This window comes from Hakea prostrata, chromosome 6, assembly GCF_041222555.1.
Source record: "Hakea prostrata isolate BN-2017 chromosome 6, UWA_Hpros_2, whole genome shotgun sequence".
NCBI lineage: Eukaryota > Viridiplantae > Streptophyta > Magnoliopsida > Proteales > Proteaceae > Hakea > Hakea prostrata.
In genome coordinates, this window is record NC_142605.1 from 27,822,289 (window position 1) to 27,840,939 (window position 18,651).

The 18,651-nt window shown below is 37.5% G+C and overlaps 3 protein-coding genes across 3 annotated transcripts; all 3 read left to right on the top strand.

Annotated features, from left to right (window-relative positions):
• Positions 1-1,354: 1,354 nt before the first annotated feature.
• Positions 1,355-7,257, top strand: LOC149013027 (phosphatidylglycerophosphate phosphatase PTPMT2-like). The gene is made up of 7 exons (XM_089159121.1): positions 1,355-1,775; positions 1,867-2,176; positions 3,138-3,260; positions 3,644-3,737; positions 4,401-4,483; positions 4,575-4,664; positions 5,612-7,257. Exons 2-7 carry the CDS (start codon positions 1,967-1,969, stop codon positions 6,002-6,004), a joined length of 993 nt encoding a protein of 330 aa, XP_089015247.1. The 5' UTR covers positions 1,355-1,775; positions 1,867-1,966; the 3' UTR covers positions 6,005-7,257.
• A 935-nt stretch (positions 7,258-8,192) lies between these two features.
• LOC149013028 (HAD superfamily, subfamily IIIB acid phosphatase) lies at positions 8,193-12,259 on the top strand. The gene is made up of 3 exons (XM_089160143.1): positions 8,193-8,698; positions 8,845-9,054; positions 11,619-12,259. The coding sequence occupies exons 1-3, from the start codon at positions 8,283-8,285 to the stop codon at positions 11,794-11,796; spliced, it is 804 nt and encodes a 267-aa protein (XP_089016269.1). The 5' UTR covers positions 8,193-8,282; the 3' UTR covers positions 11,797-12,259.
• A 1,130-nt stretch (positions 12,260-13,389) lies between these two features.
• On the top strand, positions 13,390-16,141 carry LOC149013029 (putative kinase-like protein TMKL1). Its single transcript, XM_089160231.1, has 2 exons — positions 13,390-14,196; positions 14,618-16,141. Exons 1-2 carry the CDS (start codon positions 13,713-13,715, stop codon positions 15,205-15,207), a joined length of 1,074 nt encoding a protein of 357 aa, XP_089016357.1. The 5' UTR covers positions 13,390-13,712; the 3' UTR covers positions 15,208-16,141.
• The last annotated feature ends 2,510 nt before the right edge of the window (positions 16,142-18,651 follow it).

Genomic DNA, 18,651 nt, shown 5'->3' on the forward strand with positions numbered 1-18,651 from the left:
ATTGATGCTTACATGTAAATTTTCTTTCATTTTTTATTTTTGTTAACAATACATAATTTTTTTAAATCATTTTAGTATATCATTTCATTTCTTTTAATCGTGTAGGGTGGTTGATTGTTTTGTTTTTTGTTAGAAAGATAATATATTGTTTTACATATCATGCATAAACGTGCAAGATAATGACAAAATCTTTCATAAGAAAAGTAAATAATGACAAAATCTTGAGAATTAGATAATGTAAATTTTTACTAAAATATCAACAATTTTATCCCGAAACAAAGTCAAAGACCCAAAAAAATAAAGTAAAAAGCTCTAGCATTAAGATCTCCTTGAAAGAACTCCTTCAAACTCCAAATAACACCCTTAAAAAAAATTGAATACAAAATAATACCAAATTTAATTTATTAAAGAAACAAAGTTTCATGTTATGACTTTACGTTTTCTTGAAAGAATTAATAAAAATGGGCATAAACTACTTTGCACCTGAGAGAGTATGCAAAAAATTTAAAAATAATGAATTTTGAACATAAAACTGAGAATAAATTGCACTGATACTTCAAAATAGAGGCCTTCAAGTATTGACATCCTATTTTATATTTAAAATATAAAAACCATGAAATTGAATTTTCAATGGACACATTAGTTAATTTGTTAATAAAAACAGTAAAATTATTGTTTATTTTATTTTAATTCAAAAAATATCTCTATCATAATATTAAAAAAAAAATCAATAATTTAACAATTTTTAATGACAAATTGAATTATGTATCCAATGAAAATTTATTTTAAAATTTTTGTTTTTTTAAATATAAAGTAAAGTACCAGTGCAAGAAATGTAATAAAGACTTGATTGTTGAACACGGATTTAAGGAATATACACAGCGTTCACACTGACATAGGAAATTCGTACGTCGCCACCTACCAATTTAACTTGTTACGCTTGTCTATCGATCGTTGGTCTTTTATCAACTCTTACATCTTAAGAGTGGGACACGAGACTTTGGTAGCCCAAGATATACCCAATCAGTCCTGATGATGTCATATTCAGGCTCCATATGACGTCATCACAGACGATGTCAATGCACAAACAGGATAAACCTTCGAATAATATTTAGATTCTCAAACGATACCCCCGAAATAACCGACGAATTAAGATCCGCATTAACGATGCAACTTCAATATTTACTACCATCAGATTAGTATCAAAGCAGATCAAGATTCTGCTTTAAAGCAAAACTCGTATCATCTCATTGGATTACGACAATATATGTGGGACCCAATCGTCATATACCATATCTCAACGCGCTTCCTGTTTCTTTATTTTATATATTTTTTCTTCTCTGCTTTGTCTATCGAGAGAGTAAAAAGAGGAAATTCGTGGAGCGTCGTTGTTGCTTGTTGAGGAGAGCTATTTCGATTCAGTGTTCGTTGGAGAATAGCAAAAAAAAGCAGGTTCGATTCGATCGATAAAGGGGAGAGATAAAGCATCGCTTGTTGGAGATTGATTTTCTTTTTCGTCCTTCGTTTGTTCGGTTTGATCGAGGTCAGATCCGGTGAAATTTGGCGAAGAATATGTTCTGTTTTCACTTCGATCTCACTTTTGTGAATCAGAATTTGATATCGTGGTCCTAACTTTAAGCAACTAGGCTTCATTCGTTGATTCCATCGAGAGTTGGCTTGGTTTGGTAGTTGGTGGAGGGGGGAAATCTGAAGTTTCTGAGGCAGAGAGAGGAGAAGCTGGCATTGAAGGGAAGAAACATTAGTTCCTGAGAATTGTGAGTTTTCTTGGTACAGATTCTTTTTTTTTTCTTTGGAAATTAAAGATGTAAAAGTTAATTTCTCCCCCCTCCCCCACTTTGTTCGTAGAGAAATTATCTTCGATAGATTGCAGTTCGTGGCTGTGGTAGGGATACTTTGGTTTCGGAGAAATCTGAGTTTGATCATTTGCTGGAATTGCATCGGAAGCATGCATATTGAGGAATTGAAGATAGGGGAACTCGAAAACGGAGAGCAAGGGTGGGTTACTGATGTTTCCCGGAGCGGTATTGCTGTCTCGGATGCTAGAAGTTCTTTGGTTGGTGTAGGAGCTCGTTTTCTTTTCTACCCAACTTTGCTGTATAATGTTGTCCGGAACAAGATTCAGTCGGAGTTTCGCTGGTGGGACAGGGTTGATGAGGTATATGATCCATGCCATTTTTCCTTCTTGTTCTGTTATTTTGACTGTATGTCCTTCACTCCTTGCTTCCCTCTCTGTCCCTGTGTTGTTTCTTGTGCTAAGGATGTAATCTGCGTTCACTGTATCCTGAAACTACCAATCATATTTTTCAACTTGGGGCCCCTCCACACTTGCAGTGGATTTTACAAAGAAAATGGTATCTTTAAAAATTAACCGACTTTCATCCAAAAGAAAGAAATGAAGAGCGGGTGGGTGTGGGGAAAGGTTATATGATCTTATCTTGTTTGAAAGTTCAAACCATCAGTAAGGAGTTGAGGATGGAGGACAATTAATTAAGAGATCCTATATCAGATGATTGTACATGTTAATTTAGAGAAGACATCATAAGTAATTGGTGAGGTCTGCTCTATATGCTAATGACCTGATGGGAGTACTGTTAGTATTTATACACAACGGTCAACATGTCCATTGCCAGTGATTGCCCTCCAAATCAATGCGTCTACGTTCTATCTTCTCTTGTGAGGTTTTATTGGCTTGAATCAAATTTGACCTCTGTGTGATGCAAACTGAAAACTCGAAGGATAAAATGAACTTTGCTACCAATTAATAGAGTTAGGAGCTTAATCCTTGGCAGATTTTTTTTGCTTCATTCTGCCAGTGGTCAATTATTAATTGGAGTCTCTGATTATTCATTCTATGTGGCTCTTCTTGTTACAGTCATCCATTCTGTCAAACAACATTTGGCAGTTTTGCATGGAAATATCTGCTTTCTTATTTGCTATTCCATTTCAAAAGATATCAGGCATTCTTGTGGTATGGGATTTTGTGGGCGTTATTTCTGAGACGTTGTGTGTTTCACTAAATCATGCATTGTATATGTGTGTCTGTGTTTCAAGAAATGTCAATGTCATAAAACCATCCTCTCATCCTCTCTTGTTTTTGCTAATAAATCATTCATCAGTTTATATTGCTAGGGGCTGTTCCATTTCCTACTGATGTTCCTCGCCTGAAGCAACTTGGTGTTTCTGGAGTGATCACGCTAAACGAACCGTATGAGACATTGGTTCCCACTTCATTGTATCGTGTGAGTATTTCTTTTTGGTATTTTTATGCCATTTCATCTGGGTCCAGTTTTCCATGTTCGCAGGATTTATTCAACTAGTTCTACCTAGTTTTGAAAATGATTTGTACTGTTTTATTCTTAAAAAGGAACTCTGATCTTAAAAATCCTTAAATTTTGTAAAGGCCTTCTGTCATAACTTACTTTGCTATAACTCAGCCAAGCCTTATCCTGACATGATGGTGTGTCTATACAGATTCTATTTCACTATTCCCAATAAATTATTTTCCACAGATTCTATTTTGGTATTCACTCCAGATTATCTTGTCATTTATTTGATTCCTTTTTTAATGCTTTTTGCTATCTTGGCCACTTTATTCATCCCTTTTCTCAATGAGTTAATGTAGGCTCATGGAATTCAGCATTTGGTAATTCCTACTAGAGATTACCTTTTTGCTCCATCGTTTGGTGATATATGCCAAGCTGTAGAGTTCATACACAGTAAGTCTTTTCTTTCCCTTTTTATGTTTCTTTCCTTACATTTTTTATTCTTCTCTTTATTTTTCTTCCTATGGCATTTAAATACTTACATGCCAATTTTATGCCAAATATTTGCTGTTGCTCCACTGTGGAGGAGCATATCTTTAGTAAAATTAGGAGTCCTATGCTATTACTTAGTTCCGTTTGTCCTTTCCTTGTTTAGCTTTTAATTCTGAACCATTCACTTTGCCTTTACCTCCATTTTATTTATGTATATATTTACTTGTTTATAATTAAGATCTGAAATTTAGGGGTGGACCTTGGTGCTATGGTTGGTGGACTGCAGTTATAGTCTGGGGTCAAGGTGTATAGAAACAGCCTCTCAGCAAAAATTGCTGGGGTAAGGCTGTGTTGGAAAATTGTCCCCCCCCCCCCCCCCCCCCCGCAAGCCAAAAAAGACTCTGCTTGTGTGAGAGCCTTCGGCACTAGGGTTGCCCCTTCAATTTATGTCTGAAATTTCCATGAGATGGGCATCATTTTCACCATGAATCCTTTGTGGGATTGTGCTAAACTGATCAACTATGATGTTAATTTTCATTGGGCTGTCCATAGATACCCTTGGGCACAGGCCCATCAGCAAAAGCTACTGCTCCCATTAATTTTCCTTGTTTGTCTTCTGTGCAGAGAATGCTTCATGTGGGAAAACGACATATGTTCACTGTAAAGCAGGCCGGGGACGTAGTACAACTATTGTTCTTTGTTATCTGGTCTGTGCTACACCCAGATGTCTTCATTCATGGTTATATATTCAAGGTTTTCTGCAAGAATATTGTCTTTACTCTTCTGGTGGGTATGCAGGTGCAGCACAAGCAGATGACACCTGATGCTGCATATGAATATGTGAAATCGATCAGACCAAGGGTTCTCTTGGCGGCTGCACAGTGGGGGGTATGATGCTATACTAAAAATTCAACCTCATATATATATATCATCAACCAGTCATAGCGACTGAGGGCCCTATATGTATAACCAGTCACAGTGGCTGGGGGCCCACAGGCCAGGGGGAGGGGGGAAGGTGTGATAGGGACAGAGGTTCGAACCCTTGACGTCCTTGGACTTACTACCTCCTACATAGGAGCCTGCCATCACTGTGCTAGAAGCACAGCCACATTTCCCTTGATATAATTGAGCAGCTTATGGTTCCCATAAATTTTTAATTATTATGGTGTTGCTAGGTTTACGTGTGATTAAAATGAGTCTTCTCAATCTTGCTGCATCTAGTGAAAAGGTTAATTATCACAATCTTAGGCATGTGCTTGGTTGCCACAGCATCTGAAAATGGTGATGTTCATGGGGATGGGTTCGTTTCCTCTATAAAAATAGAAGAGAATAATGGCAGAAGTGGTTTCATTTTGCTGAAGCTAATATGAGCCATCTATCCATGAACAAACCAATTTGACATGAATGAGTTGTTGAAGCATTACCTTATCCATACAAAAGTTCTGGCACTCTAAAATGAAGGAATCTCATTTTATTCTCCAACAGAAATGCCATGGTTACAGTTAATGTGGGAAAATAGAAAGAGTAAACTGCAGGACAATCGCTTCTGTATTTTCAGAGCTAGGACATATTCTGAACTTTTACTGGTTAAATTGGGCGAGTCTTGCCCGCTCAACCAATTAGGTGTGGGTCCAAAACAGAGTAGCTGCCCTTTCCTGCGAAGCAGGGGTTAAGGCTGCGTACATTATTTGCCCATCCTAGAGCTTGCAGTAGCAGGAGCCACATGCACTGGGGCCTTCTCTTTTGGGTGATTAAAGGATTGGATAAGCCAATATTTCCCAATTAATGGCCTTTAATACCTTCTGAATTCCAATGATTTGATTGATGATTTGCAGGCTGTACAAGAGTACTACCATTACTGGGCGACAAGAACTGGTGACACTAGCTTCTTGTACAATCCAATTGTGAAAGCATTAGCTTTCCCGGCAGCAGCCAAAGACCTTCTGTCTTTTGATGATGGCTCAGTAGTGATTGTAACCAAAGCTGACCTTGATGGATATGATCCAACCTGTGACTCTCATATTGTTGGAAATGAGGTTTGGGCAGAGCTCAGCCTGGTCTACAGGATTCAATTTGCTGGTCAAGGAGTCCTGGGAAGGCTTTCATGTCTGTGGCTTCACTGCCATACACGACAAAAAATCTCAGATGAAAAACCCAGCAGGGAGAGCAGTTGCTCTGTGGAGGCCGACAAATTGCGGAGGGTTGGTGTAGACATTAATGTCTACTGAGAGGTGCTGCGGTGTTGGTGAAGATGTAAAGTTACAAGTCTTTCTTTCCTTTGGGAGTGGGAACTTGGCAGCCATCACTGGGAAGTAAAATAGCATGCCTGCAATTACAGTCACATAGCGGTTTAGTTACGGCTGAATGTTTGTGCATGGACGAACTCAGGGTGCTATGCCCACCTCTTGAAGTCAGGTCCAGTCTGAGTCTACGAAGGAGCAGAACAAGGTACTTAAGTTTATTGGCATACAACAAGATAGATATGTCTACATATTGAGGGGATAAATTGAATCTCGCCCCGAAATTTGACATGTAGTAGTCCATTTCCACGATCGAGAACACACGGCATGTTTGCTCCCAGGGCGATGGTGTGCTTGAGTCTCTCACAAAACCCCTTTTTTTCCTTCCAAACATCCCTCTCTTGCTCATCCTTTCCCTTTCTCTTCGTTTCTTTTCTCCAAAGGTTGAATTGCAAGGGTGTGTATAAATCTATATGTACATAAGCAGATCATTTCATTAATGCTTCTCTGGAAACTCTTTCCTGCACTGTCTTGCAAGCTATCTCTTCGCAGGTGAATTCTTGTAAGTTTATGCAATTGCCTTGGAGAAAGCACGAGACCTAGCTAAGGGATAATTATTGAAGTTATCAGAATTCATAGTTTTGACCATCACTAGATACTCAAAATGGAGGTTATTGATGTCTAGCGGCCAAAGGGCTTTCATCCTTATTCAAGGCAGTAATCACTGGCCTCTGTAGCCGTCCATAAGTCTAGGGCTTCCATCCACTCTTTCTACTAAACAAACCACCCTACTGGATCTTTGCTAGACTGTGGGTGTTTCGGACCTTGTTTCAGTCCTGCGATATATTTTGGTCTGTCGATTGAAATCTCGACCATTGAGATTTAATGGCCGGGATTAAAATATTGATCGAATTTTGGATCTGACAGTTCAAAATTTTGCTTGATCATCATGCACAATAATGCAAGGAGTTTCAGATCCTTTGGCTAGACTTCAAAATCCATCTGCATGTAAGCATGAATAGAACCACCAATGCATATGACGATAACATGGGTAACAAGTTTGTAATCTCTCTGATGGATAGGAAAAAGGATCAGCAATTATGTTACAGAGGAAGTTCAATTCAAGCCTGGTGAATCTGTAGAATCAGTGAATGCATATGAGGGGTCTCCATTCTTCACATGCATTTATGTGTGTGAAGATGACCCGCCTAAAATTTACAATAGAAGAGGACAAAATCGATTACAATTTGATTGGTGGAATGCAAAAACACAACCAGGGAAAATTTTTGAGAAAGAGAAGTATCAGAAAAATTGAAGATTTTACCATGGAATTATTGAAAACGAAGATGGATTTTATTGAGGTATAAAATTATTGTTTCAGATAAGGAAAGAATAAATAAACTTAAACCAGTCCGGTTTAAGCCCAGTCCGACCAGATCGGAATCAAATCAGTTTGGTTTGAGCCTAGTTCGACCAGCTCGAATCACGTTAGACCGACCAAGTCAAAGTCGGTCGAATAAGTACAAAGGCTGAATAACAAGGTAAATCTGAATGAGATTCTAGCCAAAGAAACAGTATTCAGTCAAGACTCTACTACTCATGTTCGAGTGGGACTCAAGGACTAAGATTCAAATCGCAACCTCATTAAGGTTTTAGTCCCACTCAAGCTCATACGGAGAAAAGTTATAAAAATGTATGAGAACACAAGAGAAAGGTACGCTGAATAGAAATATCACTATTGGAATTCTTATTGTTCATTACTTTCTTGCATTCCTTAGTCGGATCCCTAACTAGATCGTTGGAGGTGAAAACTCGTCCTCCACGGTCGAGCTCACTCTTGCAGGTTCAACGAAGGGACGAACAGGATTGTGCAGCAACAGTTTCTTTGAAAACGAATTAGGGTTTTATTATTGAAATGAAGTTGGGCTTCTGCAACTAGGGTATCAATATTGAACATGAAAATGGATTTTAAGATGAGTTGGGATCGGGTGTGGATTTTTTCTGATTCTATTTGATTTTTCAAGCATTGGGTTTATTTAATTTAAATATGTTTATTGAACACATGTTTAAAATCAATGGTTAATATTGACACCACCTGCACCCCCTACGCTGGCGGTACAAGCAACACCAGCATTATAGGAAGATTCATCAAAGCAAAATTTAAACGTCACTCGCTCGTCTTATCCCCGTGTTCTTCTTCCCAGTTCAATGCCCCCGTAGAATCTGCTCTGTGCTGCATGAATCGTCAAGAATTATTTTTTCCTCCATGAATCGTGTTCTAGGTTTTTTGTTCTTCCTGGGTCTCTTTGCCATTGCTTCTTCCGAAGAGAAAGTCGATTCTCACTTTCCGAGACCATTAATCCTCGAATTCCCTGAAACCCATGAAACTCAATCGAAAGGGTTGGATGATGATGAGCTACAATTACGGTGTTCAAGCTGGAGGTTAGCAGTTGAAGCAAATAACCTTGATCCATGGAAGACAATCCCGTTCGAATGCGCCGACTATGTGAAAGATTACATGACAAGCAGAGCTTACACTTTTGATCTCGAGAGGGTTTCCATCGAAGCGATTACTTACGCGAGGAGCTTTCTGCGCACTGGGGATGGGATGGATGCCTGGATTTTCGATATCGATGAGACTCTGCTTTCAAATATCCCGTATTATACTGACCATGGGTTCGGGTGAGTTCATTCATCACACCTTTGTTTGTGATCTGATTTGTCTGAACTAAAATTTTTTTGATTGTTGTTTCTGTGAATTTTTGTTTGGTTGAGATAATGGGTTTTGCAAGACTGTTTCTCTAACACGAATTTCAATGGAAATGTAGCATAGAGGTGTTTGATGGCCATGAGTTTGATAAATGGGTGGATAAAGCTGCTGCTCCTGCCATAGAGTCAAGCTTGAAGTTGTATAAAGAGGTTTTGGGGTTGGGAATCAAAGTCTTCTTGTTGACGGGGCGAAGTGAAAAGCAGAGGAGTGTTACTGCTGAAAATTTAAGAAATGCAGGATTCCATGAATGGGACAAGCTTATATTGAGGTATGAGTTTTTCTCCTAGATTGAAGTTTTGGTTCCATCTACTCCTTGTAGAATATTATGTGTTGGAACAATTGGTAAATTTTCCTTTTTGTTGCGTTGAGTGATTGATCGTGATGAGTGATTTCAGTTTCTCTGATTGGTGTCTGTTGATGCTTGAATCCAAAGCCTTTCCTCCCCTCAAAACTTCACACTTTGCTTATGACCAGGATTCCACTTGTCGAATCATTTGATCCTTTCATTTTCATTAGAGTTTATATCCTACCTAAAAGTCCCCTTCCCTTCCAAGAAATGGGAACTATCAGCAGCTGGAGACCTGAGGGTGATACTCAAAAGATCCTTGGATTATGATTGATATTCAAAAGATCCTTGGATTTTTATTGATATTCTTTCTTCAATATAAATGGCTAAAAAGGAAGCTATATCGAATCAACAATTTAGTATCTTGCACTTGTGCTGCAAATACTGGTAATGGTTTGGTATTGCCTATCTAGTTAGTAATTGATGATTTGAATATTTTGTTACTTTAAGATCCCAGGGTTTCTTCAGATTTTTCAGGAATTTGTAAATTTTTATGTCTGAATCATTCTTCAATTTGAGTTTTTCACTTATTATTTTGTTAAGAGTACGAAATCTTTAGTGGTTACAGACACTGGATAAGACAGGGCTATACCCATGGTTTCAATGTAATGCCAATATTCCAATCTATAATCTAAAATGAGATTTCTCATGGAATATTGAACAGGACTGTTTCTCAATAATTTCGTTCTTCCTCATTTGATGACCCTCTAAAGTTCTGTTTTCTTCTTAAGTACTTCTAAGTCTCCTAAAGGCTACATTTGGTTGCAAGTACAGGGAAGTGATATAACTTGAGAGGGAAAAAAAAACTTTGTTATCATTATTATGTAACTTGCCTGGAAGTTAAAATTATTTCTATTTAGTAAATAAACTTGTCATATGTAAAATAAAATTTATTTTAGTTTTCAAAGAAAAGGAATTTGATTGCAAAATAAACTGAACTTAATTACTAAATTTGGTATGTTTTTGGAGTCAGTTACACCATCTAGGGACATTACCACACTTTAGCACTGCATTGTTTTTATTTCCATTCCTTCACTTCATTTTTTTGTAACTAAATGTAGCCAGAAGGATTTTGTCTTGCTGAAATGGAAATCAAATTGGCTACTAGAAATGCTACATCAACCATACCGATGTATAATTGACTGCCCATGCTATGATATCCAGGATAATGGTTTTGTCCTTTGAGTCTTCTACACTTCTTAAGATTGTGATTATCATTCAACTCAAAAAAGAAAAGTAACAGATTGTTACGATAACCACTGTCACACATTGAATAGTTTTTTTCGTGATTCTTTTATTTCAGTCAGGAGTCAAGACTGATTGTCTCACAAATTTTAGAAAAATGGCACCTGCACTCTTGATCTTCTGGTACAATCACTCCATCAAAATACAGAACATCATAATTTGTGATCAGGGCATCTGTACTAACTAGGAGAAACATTGAGAAATTCATAGATATTAATTGTCTAAAACCGTATCTGGCAAAGCCAGATTACATCTGGTATTCAAATCTTTGATACTTATTTTGCTCCTGGCATCACAATTCTTCTAACTCTCAGAAGCTAGAATTTACAGTGTTGAAGTTGCTGCAAGCTTAGTTGGCAAGGTATATTGTTAGTCATAGCTTAGACCCAGGACCAAGACCTGAACCCCCTTCATGTTATTTATGCCTGTATCAGGTGCATCTCCAATCAATTTTTTCTCCAGACCCAAAAAAGGGAGAGAAAGAAGGGGAGTGGGGGTGTTGGGTGGAGATTTTCACTTGGAAAGTTCTTCCACATGTATGGTTTGCTAAATATTTCCTGTTGTGGAACTCACAGGAAACTTGGTCCCCTTTGGTTTGGTTGTGGAACAGGTGACAGGAAAAATCCCACCCTTTTATATCTTTTGGGAGTTTTGACATTAGCTATGTGATTTCAATTTAATGCTTTTCCTTTTATTGTTTTCAATCTCTAATTGCCTTCAGCAATATGATAACATAGCCTTATCCCAACTAAATGGGCTTGGACACATGGATCTTTGCCATCCAGTAAGCTCTATTTCAGGTCATACTCGATAAAAGGCCAAAGCCATGCATAGTTTCTTTCACCACTCCTCGTAAAATTCTTTTAGGTCTATCTGTACCTCTTTTAGTTCTTTAGATCTAGATTAAATCACTCTTCTGTACTGAGGCATTTAAATGTCTCCATTGAATTTGGTTGCACCACCTGGAAAGACTTCAAAAGTATTGATCTCTGTTGCAAACTCATGTTTTGAGAAAGTTCTATCTAAAAAATAAAGTTGCAGAAATATGCTGTGCATCAGAAATTGATGTTGGGGAAATGGTTATATACATGTCTATCTAGACGTTCCAATTTTGCAATTCCAGGTCTCTACTGTTCATCACTTTATTTATTTCTGTAAGCCATTAAAGACTTCAGGAGTGGTGTGAAAAGCTGCGTGTTCAATAACTTCCAAGTGATAATTTTCATTTCTTACCCGTGCAGAACCTTGGAAGACCATGGAAAAACCGCAACTCTGTACAAGTCAGAGAGGAGGAGCCAAATGGTGAAAGAAGGATATAGGATTCTGGGGAACTCTGGAGACCAGTGGAGTGATTTACTTGGTTACACCTTATCAAATCGTTCCTTCAAGCTTTCAAATCCCATGTACAATATTCCTTGATTGGAGTATTTCATGGACAGAAGCAGACTTCTCAATTTTTATCAGAAACCCATTTATTTGAATCCTGTCAATTGTAAGTCATACCAACTCCAAATGTAAGTCCCTCTCTGTCTCTCTCTCTCTCTCTCACAATTATATATACCAACTCATTTTGTGAGGCTGGTTTTATGTGGTATTTCATGTGTTTTGTGCAGGTGTTATAGTAATTATGTTTAGTCGAACTTGGAGGTTGTTAATCATCCATAGTGTAGCTAAGATGCTTCATTTGGAAATCATTTAGACTATTACCTTCTGAATTGCACATTTTTAAAGGACTGATTGTACTGATGACTTGGGAATTGTGAAAGTGAGAACAAATATATTCGCATTCTATGCATTAGATTGAATTTTTGACCATCAACCAGGATTGGAATTCTAAAGAGTTCAACTTTAAGCATCCAAAGCTCCTAAATACAAAATATTTCTGTTACTTGCAAAAAGGGGATTCACATAAATAGAATTGCCCGGGGTGGGGGGAGGGAAGCGATTTTTTCTATATAGTTTTTACCACAAGCTTTTTTTTTTTTTTTTGTGTGGTAAACACAAGCTAAGTATTGCTAATTTTAACTCAGTGATAGAACGAAGAGGGTGTTAAAACAATATAGCATTTTAGGGTTCATAGTTTTTGACAATTCTTGGAATGTTTTCTAAAATGCACTTTGACCACAGCATCCAAAGCCTAATGGTAAAAGAATCCACCCCAAAAAGGAAATCAACATCGTTTACAGAGATGATAGAGCCAATTAATCACTTTAGTGACCCAAATCTAACTTTGAACCACATTTCTTAAAGTATACACTTTTAGAAATAATCACTAATTATTTTATGAATCACTTTCGCCCTACATCTAACTGCTAATGTCCCTACTAAGTCATTATCATTATTAAAGTCCTTAAAGTCTATACGTACATATCGAAATTTTAAACCATAAACTCTTAAGAATTTATATAATTATTATAAGGCATTTAGAATTATGAAATCAATTAACAAAGTCAACCCTAACAACTAAAAAATTTATAAACCCTACCTTTTATATCCCTTATATATAAATATATATATATATATATATATATATATATATATATATATATATATATATATATATATATTTTCTTTTGGGTTGTAAGGAGAAGTTATTTCACATGTGGCATTGCTCGCATGGAATCATTTTTCTCAAACCGATAATACCGAACCGGAACCGGGTCAGAGAACCAGAGTAACTGACGGCAATGATTGGGCTAAAGGACCGACGTTGCAGGCATCAACATTTGATTTCAACCGTCAACACCATCAATTACCCCACATGGTTGGGGCCCACAGTTTTGCTAGACCATACAAGTAAGTCACACGTGCCCGTCAATATTCATATCTAGAGGTGAGCTGTGTGAGCAATCACATGCTCGAGAGGATATTTTTGTCATTTCACGTGGTTAGAATCTTGTCCTATGTTCAGCTTTAGCTGCACACAAAACCTTGCAATCGCATTCTGCCGCGTGTATCATGACGTCAGCAAACTCTCTTTCTTCCTTTGGAGTTCTTCTCTTCTTCTTTTCCTCCTCTGGGAGTAAAAAGCATCTCATACTCTCCTTCCTTACTCCATGCCAAGAACTCAAGAAGGGCCCAGTTCCTGAAATAGAAGCTTTCCATCTCAGCTTCTGTGAAACCTGAGAAGGTTTCCTTTCATGTTGCAGATGATGATCAGAGCTCTTTAAGTTGTTATCTGCATTTGTTTCTTTTAGGTTTTAAGCAAGCGTATTTATATCCAACTACTTTTGTATTATTCAGTCGGAACAAACTGCAACTGATCTTAATGGATCAGATTCTTTCATGTCTTTAACCTGAGTTTAAGGTTTTGAATTCTTTCATTACCCTCTGAAATGGGATTCCACCACCTCCTCAAAATCTTCATTGGCTTGCTCTCTGTAATTTTTTTGATTGGCCTTGTATATGCTGTCTGCTTCATTCGTAAGAGAAGATCAAAAGATGAGCATTCAGAGAGCAGAAGTTCTGGTAGGAAGGAAGAATATGGAGTGGAAATACAGGATTTATTCAGTTTCCCAGGTGTTGAGAATTTGACAGTCCATGACATCTTAGATGCTCCAGGAGAAGTTGTGGGTAAGTCAAGGTATGGAACATTGTATAAAGCTTCTATTGAGCGGCTCAATTCGGTTGTGCTGCTCAGGTTTCTTAGACCAACTTGCACCAGAAGCTTGAAAGAGATTCTTCCTGTAATTCAGATGCTGGGGTTCATCAGACATCCTAATTTGGTGCCTCTTCAGGCTTTCTATGCTGGGCCCAGAGGAGAGAAGCTTCTTGTTCACCCTTTCATTGGCTGTGGAAATCTGGCTCAGTTCATTCGAGGTAATCTCTTTAATTTGCTTTCTTATTTTGTTCGTTCTTGTTCTTCTCCATTGCTGTTCAAATCTCTTTTTGGAAAGCAATTGAAAAGGAAAAGAGGGTAGAAGTTTAGCCTGAATTGGCAACTATTCACGACAGAGGGACATAGCTGTATCTTGGCTCCTAGCTACCTATTCAAGTATTGGGACTTGAAAAATAGCTGGAAATCCCTAATTCTCACTTCTGGCTTCTGGGTTTTTCATATTTTGCATAAAATTAATTTTCTTATATTTTAATAACAAACTTTTTGTTCATGCTTCTCTGGTTCTAAAAACCGAACTGTCAGAAGTCTTTCATCTACAAAATTTATTATCTTGCTTTTCAAACCTTTTCATTCTGGGAAATTCAACATTTTTAATGGGGAACAGTGTTTCCTTTTGAACAGATGGAAATAGTGAAGCACACAAATGGACTGTCATTTATAGGATCTCACTTGGTATTGTCAGAGGAATTGATCATCTACACTCTGGATTGCCATTTCCCATTCTCCATGGAAATCTCAAGTCAAAGAACATTTTGCTTGACGAGAATTATCAACCTTATGTGTCAGATTTTGGTCTTCATCTTCTCTTAAATCCATCAACAAGTCAAGAAGTAGTTGACATTTCTGCAATTCAGGGGTACAAAGCCCCTGAGCTCATGAAGTTCAAGGAAGCAAGCAAAGAAAGTGATATATACAGCCTAGGTGTCATTTTACTTGAAATACTAACAGGGAAGGATGCTGTTGGTACAAATGGATCTTCTAGTCCAGATTTGTGTCTGCCAAACTCCATGAGAAAAGCAGTCCTTGAACATAGAGTGCCAAATATGTATCACCCCAGTATACTTTTAAACAGAGGCAATGATCAAAACCCAATTACAGAGGAACGGCTTCTCATGTTCTTTCAATTGGCAATGACTTGTTGTTCTCCTTCCCCTGCTTTGAGACCAGGAATCAAGCAGGTCCTCAGGAAGCTTGAAGAAATTGGGCCTTAAGAAACCTTTGGTTTAGTAGACTATTCTCTGGTTCCTGTCTTGATATGAAATCCATATGGTAGTAATGGATGGACAATTGCTGAGAGTGCTTCTAATGGGGAAGGCCTTATCTTGGCAGATGAAACAGGGATGCTCTTGATCATCAGTTAAAGGTTCCAGCCAGCCATCATCAGAAGATATTGAGTTGGTGATTGGATTTGATGGGTTCAAGATTTTGTTTATGCCAAGAATTCAGTGCCACTGGATTGTAGATTCAGTTGTGACCAAGGTTGGATATCATCCCTGATTAATCAACACATTACAGCATGGAAGAACAAGTTAAGGACAGCCCAAAATAACTGAAAAAGGTCTGTTTCCTACTGGGTTTTATCTTTGCTTTTTGCTTCTAAGTTTAATGGTGCCTTTGTTCTTCAAAGCCACCGAAAAGCATTTATTTCCACACACCAACTGTTCTTCTAACACAGAAACATAATTTTGAGAAGTCATAGTCACATTTAATTATACGTTAAATTCGTGTCAATAATCAATATGCGTTCATTTATATATATCTTTTAAGATGTTCCTTTCCAGTGTCACAAATACTGCTAAAGACTTTATTAGATTTGCCAGATGTTGGTGGTTGTTATTTAAGGTGCTCGTGCTAAAAAAAATTTGTCAAACACTCGCGCATCAAAGGAAAAGGAACAGGAATCCTAACAAACAAAGAAGACAGATAAGTTCCAACGAATTCCTTATGTCACGGATAAATTTCAGAGTATCCTGTCGGTGAAGAATAATTTATAAGATGGAACACACTTGCCAAACTTATTTTTATATTTCTAATTATCGATGATTCTGATATCTCACACGATGGCCAATCATGGATGGAGCTTCTCAGGACCTGGAGGAGTAGCGGCATGTAGAACTGTATGGAAAGGAATCCCCGGTTTTCAAGGCTTTGTCCTGACTAATCCGGTGTTCGACCGGGTCGCATACCTGGCTGTGGTGGGTGAGTCTCCCAACGGAGATTTTTTGAATTCACAAGATTTCGATACTAGAACATTGCTTAAGCGGACCAAGCTGCTTATCACTTGGACCAACCCCCGTTGGTAAATAAACTATAAATTTACCTAACCAATTACTAAGAATAATTTTGAAACGAATGCAACAGTTTATCTCCCAAATTTGTTCATTTGATTGAAAGTGAACAATTTTGGGAGACTACTCAATATATTATTGAGTCAATTACACAATTATTCTTAGTAATTTATTTTTTCAGTTGAGAAAACTGTAGATTGAAGGGACCTTTTCATCATTAAGGTTGACTATAAATTGTGGGTGCATAAAATATATTGAACAGTTAATGCTTGTTGAGAGGATATGGATGAAAGGCTAAATGCATGATTGAAATGTTATTCGATTTACAATCTAACCAATAAAGGCAAAGGCCCATGTAGTTGAGGCTTTAATGAAATTTGATTCCTATGGGTCCATTGGTCTCCTTGGTATGTTTTACTTTTAATTTTTTTTTAGTTCAATGAGTGTGTTAATAGTTTACATTGTTTTCTTTGCAGCTTACTAATGAGCCTCATATGTCATGTGGAATGGTTAATTTCGATTACAAGATGAGATACCAAGCTTTTGATTTTTTTTTTTTTTTTTTTTTTTTTTTTTTGTAATATTTCTACATTGGAAAGTAGTGTTCTACTTTTGGTAAGTTATTAGTATAAATAAAGGCTTTGTTGTGTCTCTCGGACACAAGTCAGGATTTTCACAAATCTTTCAACATGGGATTAGAGCCAACTTTGATCTGAGAACCTTAAAAATCCCCTTTGCAGAGCCGCACCACCAGAGCCACTAGCCTATCACAAGGCTTCCGCCACCACTACAAGCCATCTAGCCACTAGTTGTTGGATCTTTCATCCTTCTCCTACCATCGCAAGTTACAACCATCAATTCCTAACACCCTCCTTTTTTTTCTACCTATTGCATGTTCTTAAAGACTAGAAGCACCACCGCCAAGCTTCCCTTCGCCAAGCAATAGGTCCTAGAAAGGTCCATCACCTTCCACTAGAAAGGTCTCTAGGACCCCGATAGCTCTAGAAGTACCACCTCTAACCAATGATTGATAGCAGTAATACAAATTGTTGGGAAATATGCTGGTCTTATGTGACTTGATTTATCTATGAGATATACAAATTGTTATCTCGGGTGTATAACGAAGAGAAAAGGATTGACCAAATTCACTGACGAATGACTAGTGACATTTTTGTTTCAAGATACATTTTGCAATCAATGCACGCTATGTAATCTTTGTCTATCTGATTGGATGTAATATTTTGTAATGTTAAAACAAAAATTCAGTATAGATTTATCTAACCAATTACTAAGAATAATTGTGTAACTAACTCAACAATTTATTGAGTACTCCCCTAAATTTATTCACTATACAACCGTGTTGGCTCTGATACCATGTTTAAAATTAGTTGAACAGTGAACAGATTTTGAGAGACTATTCAATAAACTGTTGAGTTAGTTACATAATTATTCTTACTAATTAGTTAGATAAATTTATAGTTTATTCTAATTTATCTTTTTAGTGGCCACTATGGATTGAAGTTATTTTTTCCATCAAAAGGTTGACACCAAAGTGTGGATGCATAAAATATATTAAACAATTGATACTATTTGGGAGGATAATGATGGATGGGAGGCCAAATGCATGATTGAAGTGTGATTTGACTTACAATCTAACCTTGAAGGCAAAGGATCATGCAGTTGAGACTTTAATGAAATTTGATACCTATGGGTCCATTGGTGTCTTTGGTATGTTCTAATTTTTTTAAAATGTGTTAATAGCTTACATTGTTTTCTTTGCAGTTTACTAATGACCCTTATACATCACTTGCAATGGTTAATTTCGGTTACAAGGTGAGACACCCTGCTTTCCACAAGGCCAACAAGGGCACAGACAATGGCCTAGGCAGAAGGTCAAAAAAACTACAAACCAAGACCAACAAACCGTACAAGAAGAAAATAGTCCTTTTTTTTTTCTTTCTTGTTCTTCGTCTTCTTCTTTCTCGAAGACTTGTAATTGACAATAAAATCTTTGAAAAGGTGATGGCAACCTTGAATTGAAGGGTTGTTGCTAAGGTAGCTACATAGGGGGCTCAGGAGAGCTCTCAATATAGCGAGCAAAAAGCAAGAAGAAGCCAAGGCGGAAATGGATTCATCTTCCCTCCCTAAACCCTAAACCCAGAAGGGTAAATGAACATCAAAACCTAGAGAAAAGCACTGCAAGCAGCTCCCCTCATGCCATGCTCAGGTAAAGAGAGACAGAGAGAGGCAGCACGCGAGAGAGAAGGGGGGAGGGGAAGGAATTGCCACCAAGATCATCAGGCTTGCTGCTTCCTTCAACAACTGTCATTTCATCAACCATCTTAACACCCTAATCTAAGATGGGGA